At 30.0% G+C, this 12046-nt stretch overlaps 1 protein-coding gene across 1 annotated transcript; it reads right to left on the minus strand.

The window, feature by feature from the left end:
- Positions 1-8134: 8134 nt before the first annotated feature.
- On the minus strand, positions 8135-11200 carry LOC125075471. The gene is made up of 3 exons (XM_047687187.1): positions 10739-11200; positions 8299-10542; positions 8135-8197 (listed from the first exon to the last, which is right to left on the minus strand). The coding sequence occupies exons 1-3, from the start codon at positions 11198-11200 to the stop codon at positions 8135-8137; spliced, it is 2769 nt and encodes a 922-aa protein (XP_047543143.1).
- Positions 11201-12046: the final 846 nt, after the last annotated feature.

The raw sequence follows: 12046 nt of genomic DNA on the forward strand, positions 1-12046 counted from the left end.
TCGAACTTTGTACAGATGGTTGCTAGTTATAATTTGAAAACATTAACTAAGCCAGATCTCTAAAATTTGCTTACTTCTCGTCAATTTTGCTATTTTTTACATTTATTAATTCATTTAAAAAAATAATCTCAAATACTAGAAACCAAAATGAATTCGAACTTTGTACAGATGGTTGCTAGTTATCATTTGACAACATTAACTGAGCCAGACCTCTAAAATTGCTAAATTTTAATCAATTTTGCTATTTTTACAGTTATTAATTCATTTAAAAAAATAATCTCAAATACTAGAAACCAAAATGATTTCGAACTTTGTACAGATGGTTGCTAGTTATCATTTGACAACATTAACTGAGCCAGACCTCTAAAATTGCTAAATTTTTATCAATTTTGCTATTTTTACATTTATTAATTCATTTAAAAAAATAATCTCAAATACTAGAAACCAAAATGATTTCGATTTTTGTACAGATGGTTGCTAGTTATCATTTGACAACATCAACTGAGCCAGACCTCTAAAATTGCTAAATTTTTATCAATTTTGCTATTTTTTAGTTATTAATTCATTTAAAAAAATAATCTCAAATACTAGAAACCAAAATGATTTCGAACTTTGTACAGATGGTTCCTAGTTATTATTTGAAAACATTAAGTGAACCAGATCTCTAAAATTTGCTAACTTCTCGTCAATTTTGCTATTTTTTACATTTATTAATTCATTTAAAAAAATAATCTCAAATACTAGAAACCAAAATGATTTCGAACTTTGTACAGATGGTTGCTAGTTATCATTTGACAACATTAACTGAGCCAGACCTCTAAAATTGCTAAATTTTTATCAATTTTGCTATTTTTACAGTTATTAATTCATTTAAAAAAATAATCTCAAATACTAGAAACCAAAATGATTTCGAACTTTGTACAGATGGTTCCTAGTTATTATTTGAAAACATTAAGTGAACCAGATCTCTAAAATTTGCTAACTTCTCGTCAATTTTGCTATTTTTTACAGTTATTAATTCAATTAAAAAAATAATCTCAAATACTAAAACCGTAAATAAATTCGAAAATTGTACAGATGGTTGCTAGTTATAATTTGAAAACATTAACTAAGCCAGATCTCTAAAATTTGCTTACTTCTCGTCAATTTTGCTATTTTTACAGTTATTAATTCATTTAAAAAAATAATCTCAAATACTAGAAACCAAAATGAATTCGAACTTTGTACAGATGGTTGCTAGTTATCATTTGACAACATTAACTGAGCCAGACCTCTAAAATTGCTAAATTTTTATCAATTTTGCTATTTTTACAGTTATTAATTCATTTAAAAAAATAATCTCAAATACTAGAAACCAAACTGATTTCGAACTTTGTACAGATGGTTCCTAGTTGTTATTTGAAAACATTTACTGAACCAGATTTCTAAAATTTGCTAACTTCTCGTCAATTTTGCTATTTTTTACAGTTATTAATTCATTTAAAAAAATAATCTCAAATACTAGAAACCAAAATGATTTCGAACTTTGTACAGATGGTTCCTAGTTATTATTTGAAAACATTTACTGAACCAGATTTCTAAAATTTGCTAACTTCTCGTCAATTTTGCTATTTTTTACAGTTATTAATTCATTTAAAAAAATAATCTCAAATACTGGAAACCAAAATGATTTCGAACTTTGTACAGATGGTTCCTAGTTATTATTTGAAAACATTAAGTGAACCAAATCTCTAAAATTTGCTACCTTGTCATCAATTTTGCTATTTTTACAGTTATTAATTCATTTAAAAAAATAATCTCAAATACTAGAAACCAAAATGATTTCGAACTTTGTACAGATGGTTGCTAGTTATAATTTGAAAACATTAACTAAGCCAGATCTCTAAAATTTGCTTACTTCTCGTCAATTTTGCTATTTTTTACATTTATTAATTCATTTAAAAAAATAATCTCAAATACTAGAAACCAAAATGAATTCGAACTTTGTACAGATGGTTGCTAGTTATCATTTGACAACATTAACTGAGCCAGACCTCTAAAATTGCTAAATTTTAATCAATTTTGCTATTTTTACAGTTATTAATTCATTTAAAAAAATAATCTCAAATACTAGAAACCAAAATGATTTCGAACTTTGTACAGATGGTTGCTAGTTATCATTTGACAACATTAACTGAGCCAGACCTCTAAAATTGCTAAATTTTTATCAATTTTGCTATTTTTACATTTATTAATTCATTTAAAAAAATAATCTCAAATACTAGAAACCAAAATGATTTCGATTTTTGTACAGATGGTTGCTAGTTATCATTTGACAACATCAACTGAGCCAGACCTCTAAAATTGCTAAATTTTTATCAATTTTGCTATTTTTACAGTTATTAATTCATTTAAAAAAATAATCTCAAATACTAGAAACCAAAATGATTTCGAACTTTGTACAGATGGTTCCTAGTTATTATTTGAAAACATTAAGTGAACCAGATCTCTAAAATTTGCTAACTTCTCGTCAATTTTGCTATTTTTTACAGTTATTAATTCAATTAAAAAAATAATCTCAAATACTAAAACCGTAAATAAATTCGAAAATTGTACAGATGGTTGCTAGTTATAATTTGAAAACATTAACTAAGCCAGATCTCTAAAATTTGCTTACTTCTCGTCAATTTTGCTATTTTTACAGTTATTAATTCATTTAAAAAAATAATCTCAAATACTGGAAACCAAAATGATTTCGAACTTTGTACAGATGGTTCCTAGTTATTATTTGAAAACATTAACTAAGCCAGATCTCTAAAATTTGCTAACTTCTCGTCAATTTTGCTATTTTTTACATTTATTAATTCATTTAAAAAAATAATCTCAAATACTAGAAACCAAAATGAATTCGAACTTTGTACAGATGGTTGCTAGTTATCATTTGACAACATTAACTGAGCCAGACCTCTAAAATTGCTAAATTTTTATCAATTTTGCTATTTTTACAGTTATTAATTCATTTAAAAAAATAATCTCAAATACTGGAAACCAAAATGATTTCGAACTTTGTACAGATGGTTCCTAGTTATTATTTGAAAACATTTACTGAACCAGATTTCTAAAATTTGCTAACTTCTCGTCAATTTTGCTATTTTTTACAGTTATTAATTCAATTAAAAAAATATTCTCAAATACTAAAACCGTAAATAAATTCGAAAATTGTACAGATGATTGCTAGTTATTATTTGAAAACATTAAGTGAACCAAATCTCTAAAATTTACTACCTTGTCATCAATTTTGCTATTTTTACAGTTATTAATTCATTTAAAAAAATAATCTCAAATACTAGAAACCAAAATGATTTCGAACTTTGTACAGATGGTTGCTAGTTATAATTTGAAAACATTAACTAAGCCAGATCTCTAAAATTTGCTTACTTCTCGTCAATTTTGCTATTTTTTTACAGTTATTAATTCAATTAAAAAAATAATCTCAAATACTAAAACCGTAAATAAATTCGAAAATTGTACAGATGGTTGCTAGTTATAATTTGAAAACATTAACTAAGCCAGATCTCTAAAATTTGCTTACTTCTCGTCAATTTTGCTATTTTTTACATTTATTAATTCATTTAAAAAAATAATCTCAAATACTGGAAGCCAAAATGATTTCGAACTTTGTACAGATGGTTGCTAGTTATCATTTGACAACATTAACTGAGCCAGACCTCTAAAATTGCTAAATTTTTATCAATTTTGCTATTTTTACAGTTATTAATTCATTTAAAAAAATAATCTCAAATACTAGAAACCAAAATGAATTCGAACTTTGTACAGATGGTTGCTAGTTATCATTTGACAACATTAACTGAGCCAGACCTCTAAAATTGCTAAATTTTTATCAATTTTGCTATTTTTACAGTTATTAATTCATTTAAAAAAATAATCTCAAATACTAGAAACCAAAATGAATTCGAACTTTGTACAGATGGTTGCTAGTTATCATTTGACAACATTAACTGAGCCAGACCTAAAAAAATTAACTGAACCAGATTTCTAAAATTTGCTAACTTCTCGTCAATTTTGCTATTTTTTACAGTTATTAATTCATTTAAAAAAATAATCTCAAATACTAAAACCGTAAATAAATTCGAAAATTGTACAGATGGTTGTTAGTTATTATTTGATAACATTAGCTGAGCCAGACCTCTAAAATTTGCTACCTTGTCATCAATTTTGCTATTTTTACAGTTATTAATTCATTTAAAAAAATAATCTCAAATACTAGAAACCAAAATGATTTCGAACTTTGTACAGATGGTTGCTAGTTATCATTTGACAACATTAACTGAGCCAGACCTCTAAAATTGCTAAATTTTTATCAATTTTGCTATTTTTACAGTTATTAATTCATTTAAAAAAATAATCTCAAATACTAGAAACCAAAATGAATTCGAACTTTGTACAGATGGTTGCTAGTTATCATTTGACAACATTAACTGAGCCAGACCTCTAAAATTGCTAATTTTTTATCAATTTTGCTATTTTTACAGTTATTAATTCATTTAAAAAAATAATCTCAAATACTAGAAACCAAAATGATTTCGAACTTTGTACAGATGGTTCCTAGTTATTATTTGAAAACCTTAAGTGAACCAGATCTCTAAAATTTGCTAACTTCTCGTCAATTTTGCTATTTTTTACAGTTATTAATTCAATTAAAAAAATAATCTCAAATACTAAAACCGTAAATAAATTCGAAAATTGTACAGATGGTTGCTAGTTATAATTTGAAAACATTAACTAAGCCAGATCTCTAAAATTTGCTTACTTCTCGTCAATTTTGCTATTTTTACATTTATTAATTCATTTAAAAAAATAATCTCAAATACTGGAAACCAAAATGATTTCGAACTTTGTACAGATGGTTCCTAGTTATTATTTGAAAACATTAAGTGAACCAAATCTCTAAAATTTGCTACCTTGTCATCAATTTTGCTATTTTTACAGTTATTAATTCATTTAAAAAAATAATCTCAAATACTAGAAACCAAAATGAATTCGAACTTTGTACAGATGGTTGCTAGTTATAATTTGAAAACAATAACTAAGCCAGATCTCTAAAATTTGCTTACTTCTCGCAATTTTGCTATTTTTTACATTTATTAATTCATTTAAAAAAATAATCTCAAATACTGGAAACCAAAATGATTTCGAACTTTGTACAGATGGTTCCTAGTTATTATTTGAAAACATTAAGTGAACCAGATCTCTAAAATTTGCTAACTTCTCGTCAATTTTGCTATTTTTTACAGTTATTAATTCAATTAAAAAAATAATCTCAAATACTAAAACCGTAAATAAATTCGAAAATTGTACAGATGGTTCCTAGTTATTATTTGAAAACATTAAGTGAATCAAATCTCTAAAATTTGCTACCTTGTCATCAATTTTGCTATTTTTACAGTTATTAATTCATTTAAAAAAATAATCTCAAATACTAGAAACCAAAATGATTTCGAACTTTGTACAGATGGTTGCTAGTTATAATTTGAAAACATTAACTAAGCCAGATCTCTAAAATTTGCTAACTTCTCGTCAATTTTGCTATTTTTTACATTTATTAATTCATTTAAAAAAATAATCTCAAATACTAGAAACCAAAATGATTTCGAACTTTGTACAGATGGTTTCTAGATATCATTTGACAACATTAACTGAGCCAGACCTCTAAAATTGCTAATTTTTTATCAATTTTGCTATTTTTACAGTTATTAATTCATTTAAAAAAATAATCTCAAATACTAGAAACCAAAATGATTTCGAACTTTGTACAGATGGTTCCTAGTTATTATTTGAAAACATTAAGTGAACCAGATCTCTAAAATTTGCTAACTTCTCGTCAATTTTGCTATTTTTTACAGTTATTAATTCAATTAAAAAAATAATCTCAAATACTAAAACCGTAAATAAATTCGAAAATTGTACAGATGGTTGCTAGTTATAATTTGAAAACATTAACTAAGCCAGATCTCTAAAATTTGCTTACTTCTCGTCAATTTTGCTATTTTTACATTTATTAATTCATTTAAAAAAATAATCTCAAATACTGGAAACCAAAATGATTTCGAACTTTGTACAGATGGTTTCTAGTTATTATTTGAAAACATTAAGTGAACCAAATCTCTAAAATTTGCTACCTTGTCATCAATTTTGCTATTTTACAGTTATTAATTCATTTAAAAAAATAATCTCAAATACTAGAAACCAAAATGAATTCGAACTTTATACAGATGGTTGCTAGTTATAATTTGAAAACATTAACTAAGCCAGATCTCTAAAATTTGCTTACTTCTCGCAATTTTGCTATTTTTTACATTTATTAATTCATTTAAAAAAATAATCTCAAATACTGGAAACCAAAATGATTTCGAACTTTGTACAGATGGTTCCTAGTTATTATTTGAAAACATTAAGTGAACCAGATCTCTAAAATTTGCTAACTTCTCGTCAATTTTGCTATTTTTTACAGTTATTAATTCAATTAAAAAAATAATCTCAAATACTAAAACCGTAAATAAATTCGAAAATTGTACAGATGGTTCCTAGTTATTATTTGAAAACATTAAGTGAACCAAATCTCTAAAATTTGCTACCTTGTCATCAATTTTGCTATTTTTACAGTTATTAATTCATTTAAAAAAATAATCTCAAATACTAGAAACCAAAATGATTTCGAACTTTGTACAGATGGTTGCTAGTTATAATTTGAAAACATTAACTAAGCCAGACCTCTAAAATTGCTAAATTTTTATCAATTTTGCTATTTTTACAGTTATTAATTCATTTAAAAAAATAATCTCAAATACTAGAAACCAAAATGAATTCGAACTTTGTACAGATGGTTGCTAGTTATCATTTGACAACATTAACTGAGCCAGACCTCTAAAATTGCTAAATTCTTATCAATTTTGCTATTTTTACAGTTACTAATTCATTTAAAAAAATAATCTCAAATACTAGAAACCAAAATGATTTCGAACTTTGTACAGATGGTTGCTAGTTATAATTTGAAAACATTAACTAAGCCAGATCTCTAAAATTTGCTAACTTCTCGTCAATTTTGCTATTTTTTACATTTATTAATTCATTTAAAAAAATAATCTCAAATACTAGAAACCAAAATGAATTCGAACTTTGTACAGATGGTTGCTAGTTATCATTTGACAACATTAACTGAGCCAGACCTCTAAAATTGCTAAATTTTTATCAATTTTTCTATTTTTACAGTTATTAATTCATTTAAAAAAATAATCTCAAATACTAGAAACCAAAATGAATTCGAACTTTGTACAGATGGTTGCTAGTTATCATTTGAAAACATTAACTGAGCCAGATCTCTAAAATTTGCTTACTTCTCGTCAATTTTGCTATTTTTACAATTATTAATTCATTTATTTATTTATTTATTTATTTATTTATTTATTTGATCCACCAACATTTGTTCACATCATCACATACGTAAGAAAAATATACAATAGGTACACATAACTTAAAACTAGGTGTGACAAACATTTATAGGTAGATACATCATGCTTAATTACTATCTAAATTAGACCTCCCAGCGCGAGCCGCAGTAAAAACAAAAACAAAAATTAAAAAAAGGTAAAGTTACAAAAAAAAAAAAAAAAATTAAATAAACAATGAAAAGATTAAATTAAAAACTAAAAGTGAACCATAAGACGGACAAATACAATTTTAAGGTGACCGAGGTAAGGTGTTTAACAGTGACCGAATTCTTTTCGTTGAGTCGTCATAAATATCAAATACGTCGCTGTAATCATTAACCAGCTTGCTAAGTCTGGAAACGGGGGAGTTTGATCCGAACACAGTTTTTCGAGGTGGTGGATATAAGGGAGTTATTTTGTAACGAGGAGGCCTTATTGGTACACGTATGTTAAATTTATGTAATAGCTGAGGGCAATCAATCTCATTAGTGAAAATTTTGGAAGCAAAAAACAGGTCCAAGCGCTTTCTACGTTCATCTAAGGAAATCATCCTGAAGTACTTCAGCCGTTCACGATAAGACCGCATTTTCCTTTTTGACAACCCGTTTGCAAACAAAAGGTAGTTTAAAAACCTTTTTTGCACACGTTCAATCTGTAGAGAATGAGTCGCATAGTGAGGCCTCCAGACCACCGAACAATACTCCAAGATGCTGCGCACAAGAGAATTATATAACAGTATCCGAACCCTATTACAACGCAACCCCGCAGCATTCCTCAGCAAAAACCCCAACATTTTTGAAGCCCGATTTACAATTTGTTCAGTATGTGGTACGAATGTCAATTTTTTGTCGAATAGTACACCCAAGTCACGGATCTGCTCAAGTTCCGCGATGCTATTGTGAGCAATATGGTATTGGAACGTGACAAAGTTTCTCCTACGGCCGAACTGTACGAAAAAACACTTTTTAGTGTTAAGCTCCATTTCATTGCGCAAACACCAATTGACCAACTCGTCGAGGTCTCTCTGTAGCAACACGGAATCCCGCTCAGAATGTATCACTTTAGCTATTTTTAGATCATCAGCATACATATAAGTTTGAGAAAATCTAACGACAGAAGGTATATCATTAACAAATATAGTGAACAAGATTGGTCCCAGATGAGAGCCCTGTGGTACACCGGAAGTTATCTTCCGTGATTTAGAATGAAATCCATTAATCACCACGGAAAATGTACGATTTTCCAAGTAAGACCTTATCCATTCCAGTAAATTCCCAAAAATTCCGTAAGCAGAAATTTTCCTTATCAATATATCATGGGGTAAACAATCAAAAGCTTTACTGAAATCGGTATATACAACGTCTACCTGATTATGAGAATCCAAAGCCTCTGTTAAGTTTTCTGTGAGATCCACTAAATTAGTACAAACCGAACGAGATTGAACAAAGCCATGTTGATGATTGCATAAACTTTGCTTAAAGTGACGTTGTATAAAAGGGCATACAAGCGACTCTAATACCTTAGCTAGTGTTGACAAAATAGAAATGGGCCGATAGTTTGATATAATATTTTCGTCATTAGCCTTGTGAACTGGGACCACTCTTGCTTTCTTCCATTCTGTGGGAAACTCTCCCGTTTGTAAGGACATATTAAATATTAGCAGTAAAGGCTCAACCAAGTATGTAGCACATCTTTTTAAGAAGATGGGTGGGATCCCGTCCGGGCCTGCACCCTTGCCCTCATCAAGACTTTTAAGCTTTCTCAGTAAAGCACCACCATTTATAAGAGGTATTGTTAAATTTTGACTGCTACCCACGTTGTAATCCAAAGAATCCCTACGATCAGACTTTCGGAGACTACTGTTTTTATATGCAGATGCAAAGTGTGATGCAAACATTTCACAAATTTTCACACCGTCTGAGGTAACTACAAAGCCATCAGTTATACTTGTAGGATAGGAACTAGTACCTCCGCGTTTAGCTTTAACATATGACCAGAAGTGTTTAGGGTTCTTCGAAATATTTTTTTCAGACTCACTAATGTATTTATTGTAAGACAAAACGGCCAAACGAGTGCAACGTGAATTTAATAGCCTCAGCTCCAATTCATCCATTGGATTTTTATATTTTCGGAAACGACACCTAACATTATATTTTTCTTTTAAACATCTTTTTAAGTTACGATCAAACCAGGCCGGGTATTGTGATTTTTTAACTTTATGTTTAGGAACATATTTCTCAATTATGGTACCGATAGTATTATAAAATTTTACGAGTATGTTATTCACATCATTGCTCTTCCCAAATATTTCTGCCCAGTTACATTTTCCAAGCTCTATACCAATATTCATGAAATCGGCCTTGTAGAAGTTAAATTTAAATGTTTGATGGTTAAATGGGAGTCTGGGCTGCTCGACAAATGAGAATTCCACGTCTAAAGCAGGGTGTAGCTGGTCAATGATACAGAACGCAGAAGGACTCGGACGAACCATACAATTAGGCAAATTAGACAATACGAGGTCAAGAATTCTGTCTGATTTATTAAGTACTTTGTTATATTGTTTAAGGTCATATACATTGAGTAAATCAATCAGAGGTTGACACAAAACTGGTACTCTAAAATTACAAGAAGTGTCCGCTACCGAACTCCAATTAATATTAGCTAGATTAAAGTCACCCAAAATACAATGACGATCACAATTATCAAGCACAACACCACAATTATCAACAAAGTGACTCAACATAGAACTATGCACTGGAGGAGGTAGGTATACTGCGCAGAGAGCTACCCGTCGCGAGGTATGCGATGTAGGAATTTCAAGTATGACCCAGAGGTCTTCAAGTTTAGATTCCCAACTAATCATACGTTTGGAAACTATTCGTCTAGAAACTGCCACAAGAACACCCCCACCCTCCTTTTTGTGAATTAATTCAGCACTACTCCTATCTCTTCTATGAACCACATACCTCTCGTCAAACAGCTCACTGTCAGACACCGAGTCGTTCAGCCACGTTTCTGTAAGAACAATTATGTCGTAGTCATTACAAAGCACTCCCTGAAGAAATTCATGTGTCTTTGTTCTCAGACCTCGTGTATTTTGGTAGTACAAACTAATAAAATCGAATTCTAAAATTAAATTGACAATAATATACTAGCTCCACAAGAAAATAAATCATAATAGTACGGATATAAACTAAAATAAGGAAAAACTTAATTCATTTTATCTTTTTTAACATGTCCAAACTCTTTACCAGAATGCACTCAGTCTCGTCGTTTTTCCTTAGAAAAACTCGGCCATTTCGAATCCAAACATATTTATATCTAAACTCCTTTGCCACTTTTCTAGCTGCTGCATGGAGTGCCTTGTTTGTGGGGGAAAAGTGTTCACAGACGTAGAACGGAGCACTATTCCCAGAAAAACCCAGTAATGCGGCATTCAGTTTACTTTGAAGAGGTTTTCCTTTGTTATATTTAATACACGCAGCAAGAAGCTCATCGCGTAATCTTGGCGAAGAGAGCTGAACAACTATTGATCTAGGGCGTGGAGAGCTACGATTTTGCTTGGAAGTGCGGGTGCAGTTTACTATGTCATCCTCCTTCAGCTGACATTTGACTGTATTTCCCAGATCACAGACAATTTTTAGGAGGTTTTCGTTTTTGCTTTCCGGCACACATTGAAGTTCAACATTATTTTGTCTCGAATGTTGCTCCATTTGATCAATTATTCGATGTAGATTTTTAACCGTGGAGTCAAGGTCTTCTTTTTAGCTTCCAATTCAGATATTCTAAGCTTAAAAACCTCAACATCCTTCTTCATGTCTTCATACTTGTCGTCTGTAAAGCTCACAAACTTTTTAATTTCAGTCATATCCTCTTCCAACGCTTTTATCTTACTGTCAATAATCCTTCCAACGCTATCCTCCATCTTCAAAAATATCTCACCCACCTTCTTCTCCATAACCTCCTCTATTAGCTCGCGTAAATCATCCCGAGAAATACTACTTATCTGTTGGGTGGGCGGGGAATGAAGTGCCGGTCTTTTACTTCCTCTTATATTCGAAACGTTGCGAACAGGCGTGTGATCCTGCTTTACAGGTTTAGAGGTGTTACGATTACATTCCGGGCAATTCCAACCAGTCCGCATTTTCGTGTCGAACAGAGCCTCATCAAGAGACATGCATGCTAAATGAAAATTCTTTTTACACCTCGAACATGTAACAAAGTCGTCGTTATTATCTGCTTGCGGCAAACAGCAACCCCACCTTGACCGTGACATCCTTTTATTCAACGGGAAGAATAATAATTAAAAAAGGTAAATAAAATAGGCAGTAAGTTTAAATATTGTCCTCGATGTCCTCTCAGAGTCAAATACGTTTGTGAGTCTTATCTGCTTATTTATCTATGATTTGTTGCTTGAAAAACGTCATACAATGTGACAAGAATCTTCTGCATGCGATAGTGGCGCTTCTGCGCAGTGCGTAAGGTTGAGATTTGATCACTGATTCACCTGGGACACTATGATTATAATAATTATTCAACTGACCGCACAAATAAATTAC

This window comes from Vanessa atalanta, chromosome W (assembly GCF_905147765.1).
Source record: "Vanessa atalanta chromosome W, ilVanAtal1.2, whole genome shotgun sequence".
NCBI classification, from domain to species: domain Eukaryota; kingdom Metazoa; phylum Arthropoda; class Insecta; order Lepidoptera; family Nymphalidae; genus Vanessa; species Vanessa atalanta.

Excerpts from the sequence above, each read along its gene's own strand:
- LOC125075471 (XM_047687187.1), bottom strand. The coding sequence starts at position 11,200 with ATGGAGCAACATTCGAGACAAAATAATGTTGAACTTCAATGTGTGCCG. Across the intron at positions 10,543-10,738 it reads ACGAGACTGAGTGCATTCTG|GGAGTGCTTTGTAATGACTA; the intron begins GTAAAGAGTTTG and ends GAATTTCTTCAG. Across the intron at positions 8,198-8,298 it reads TACCACATACTGAACAAATT|CATCTTGGAGTATTGTTCGG; the intron begins GTAAATCGGGCT and ends TCTTGTGCGCAG.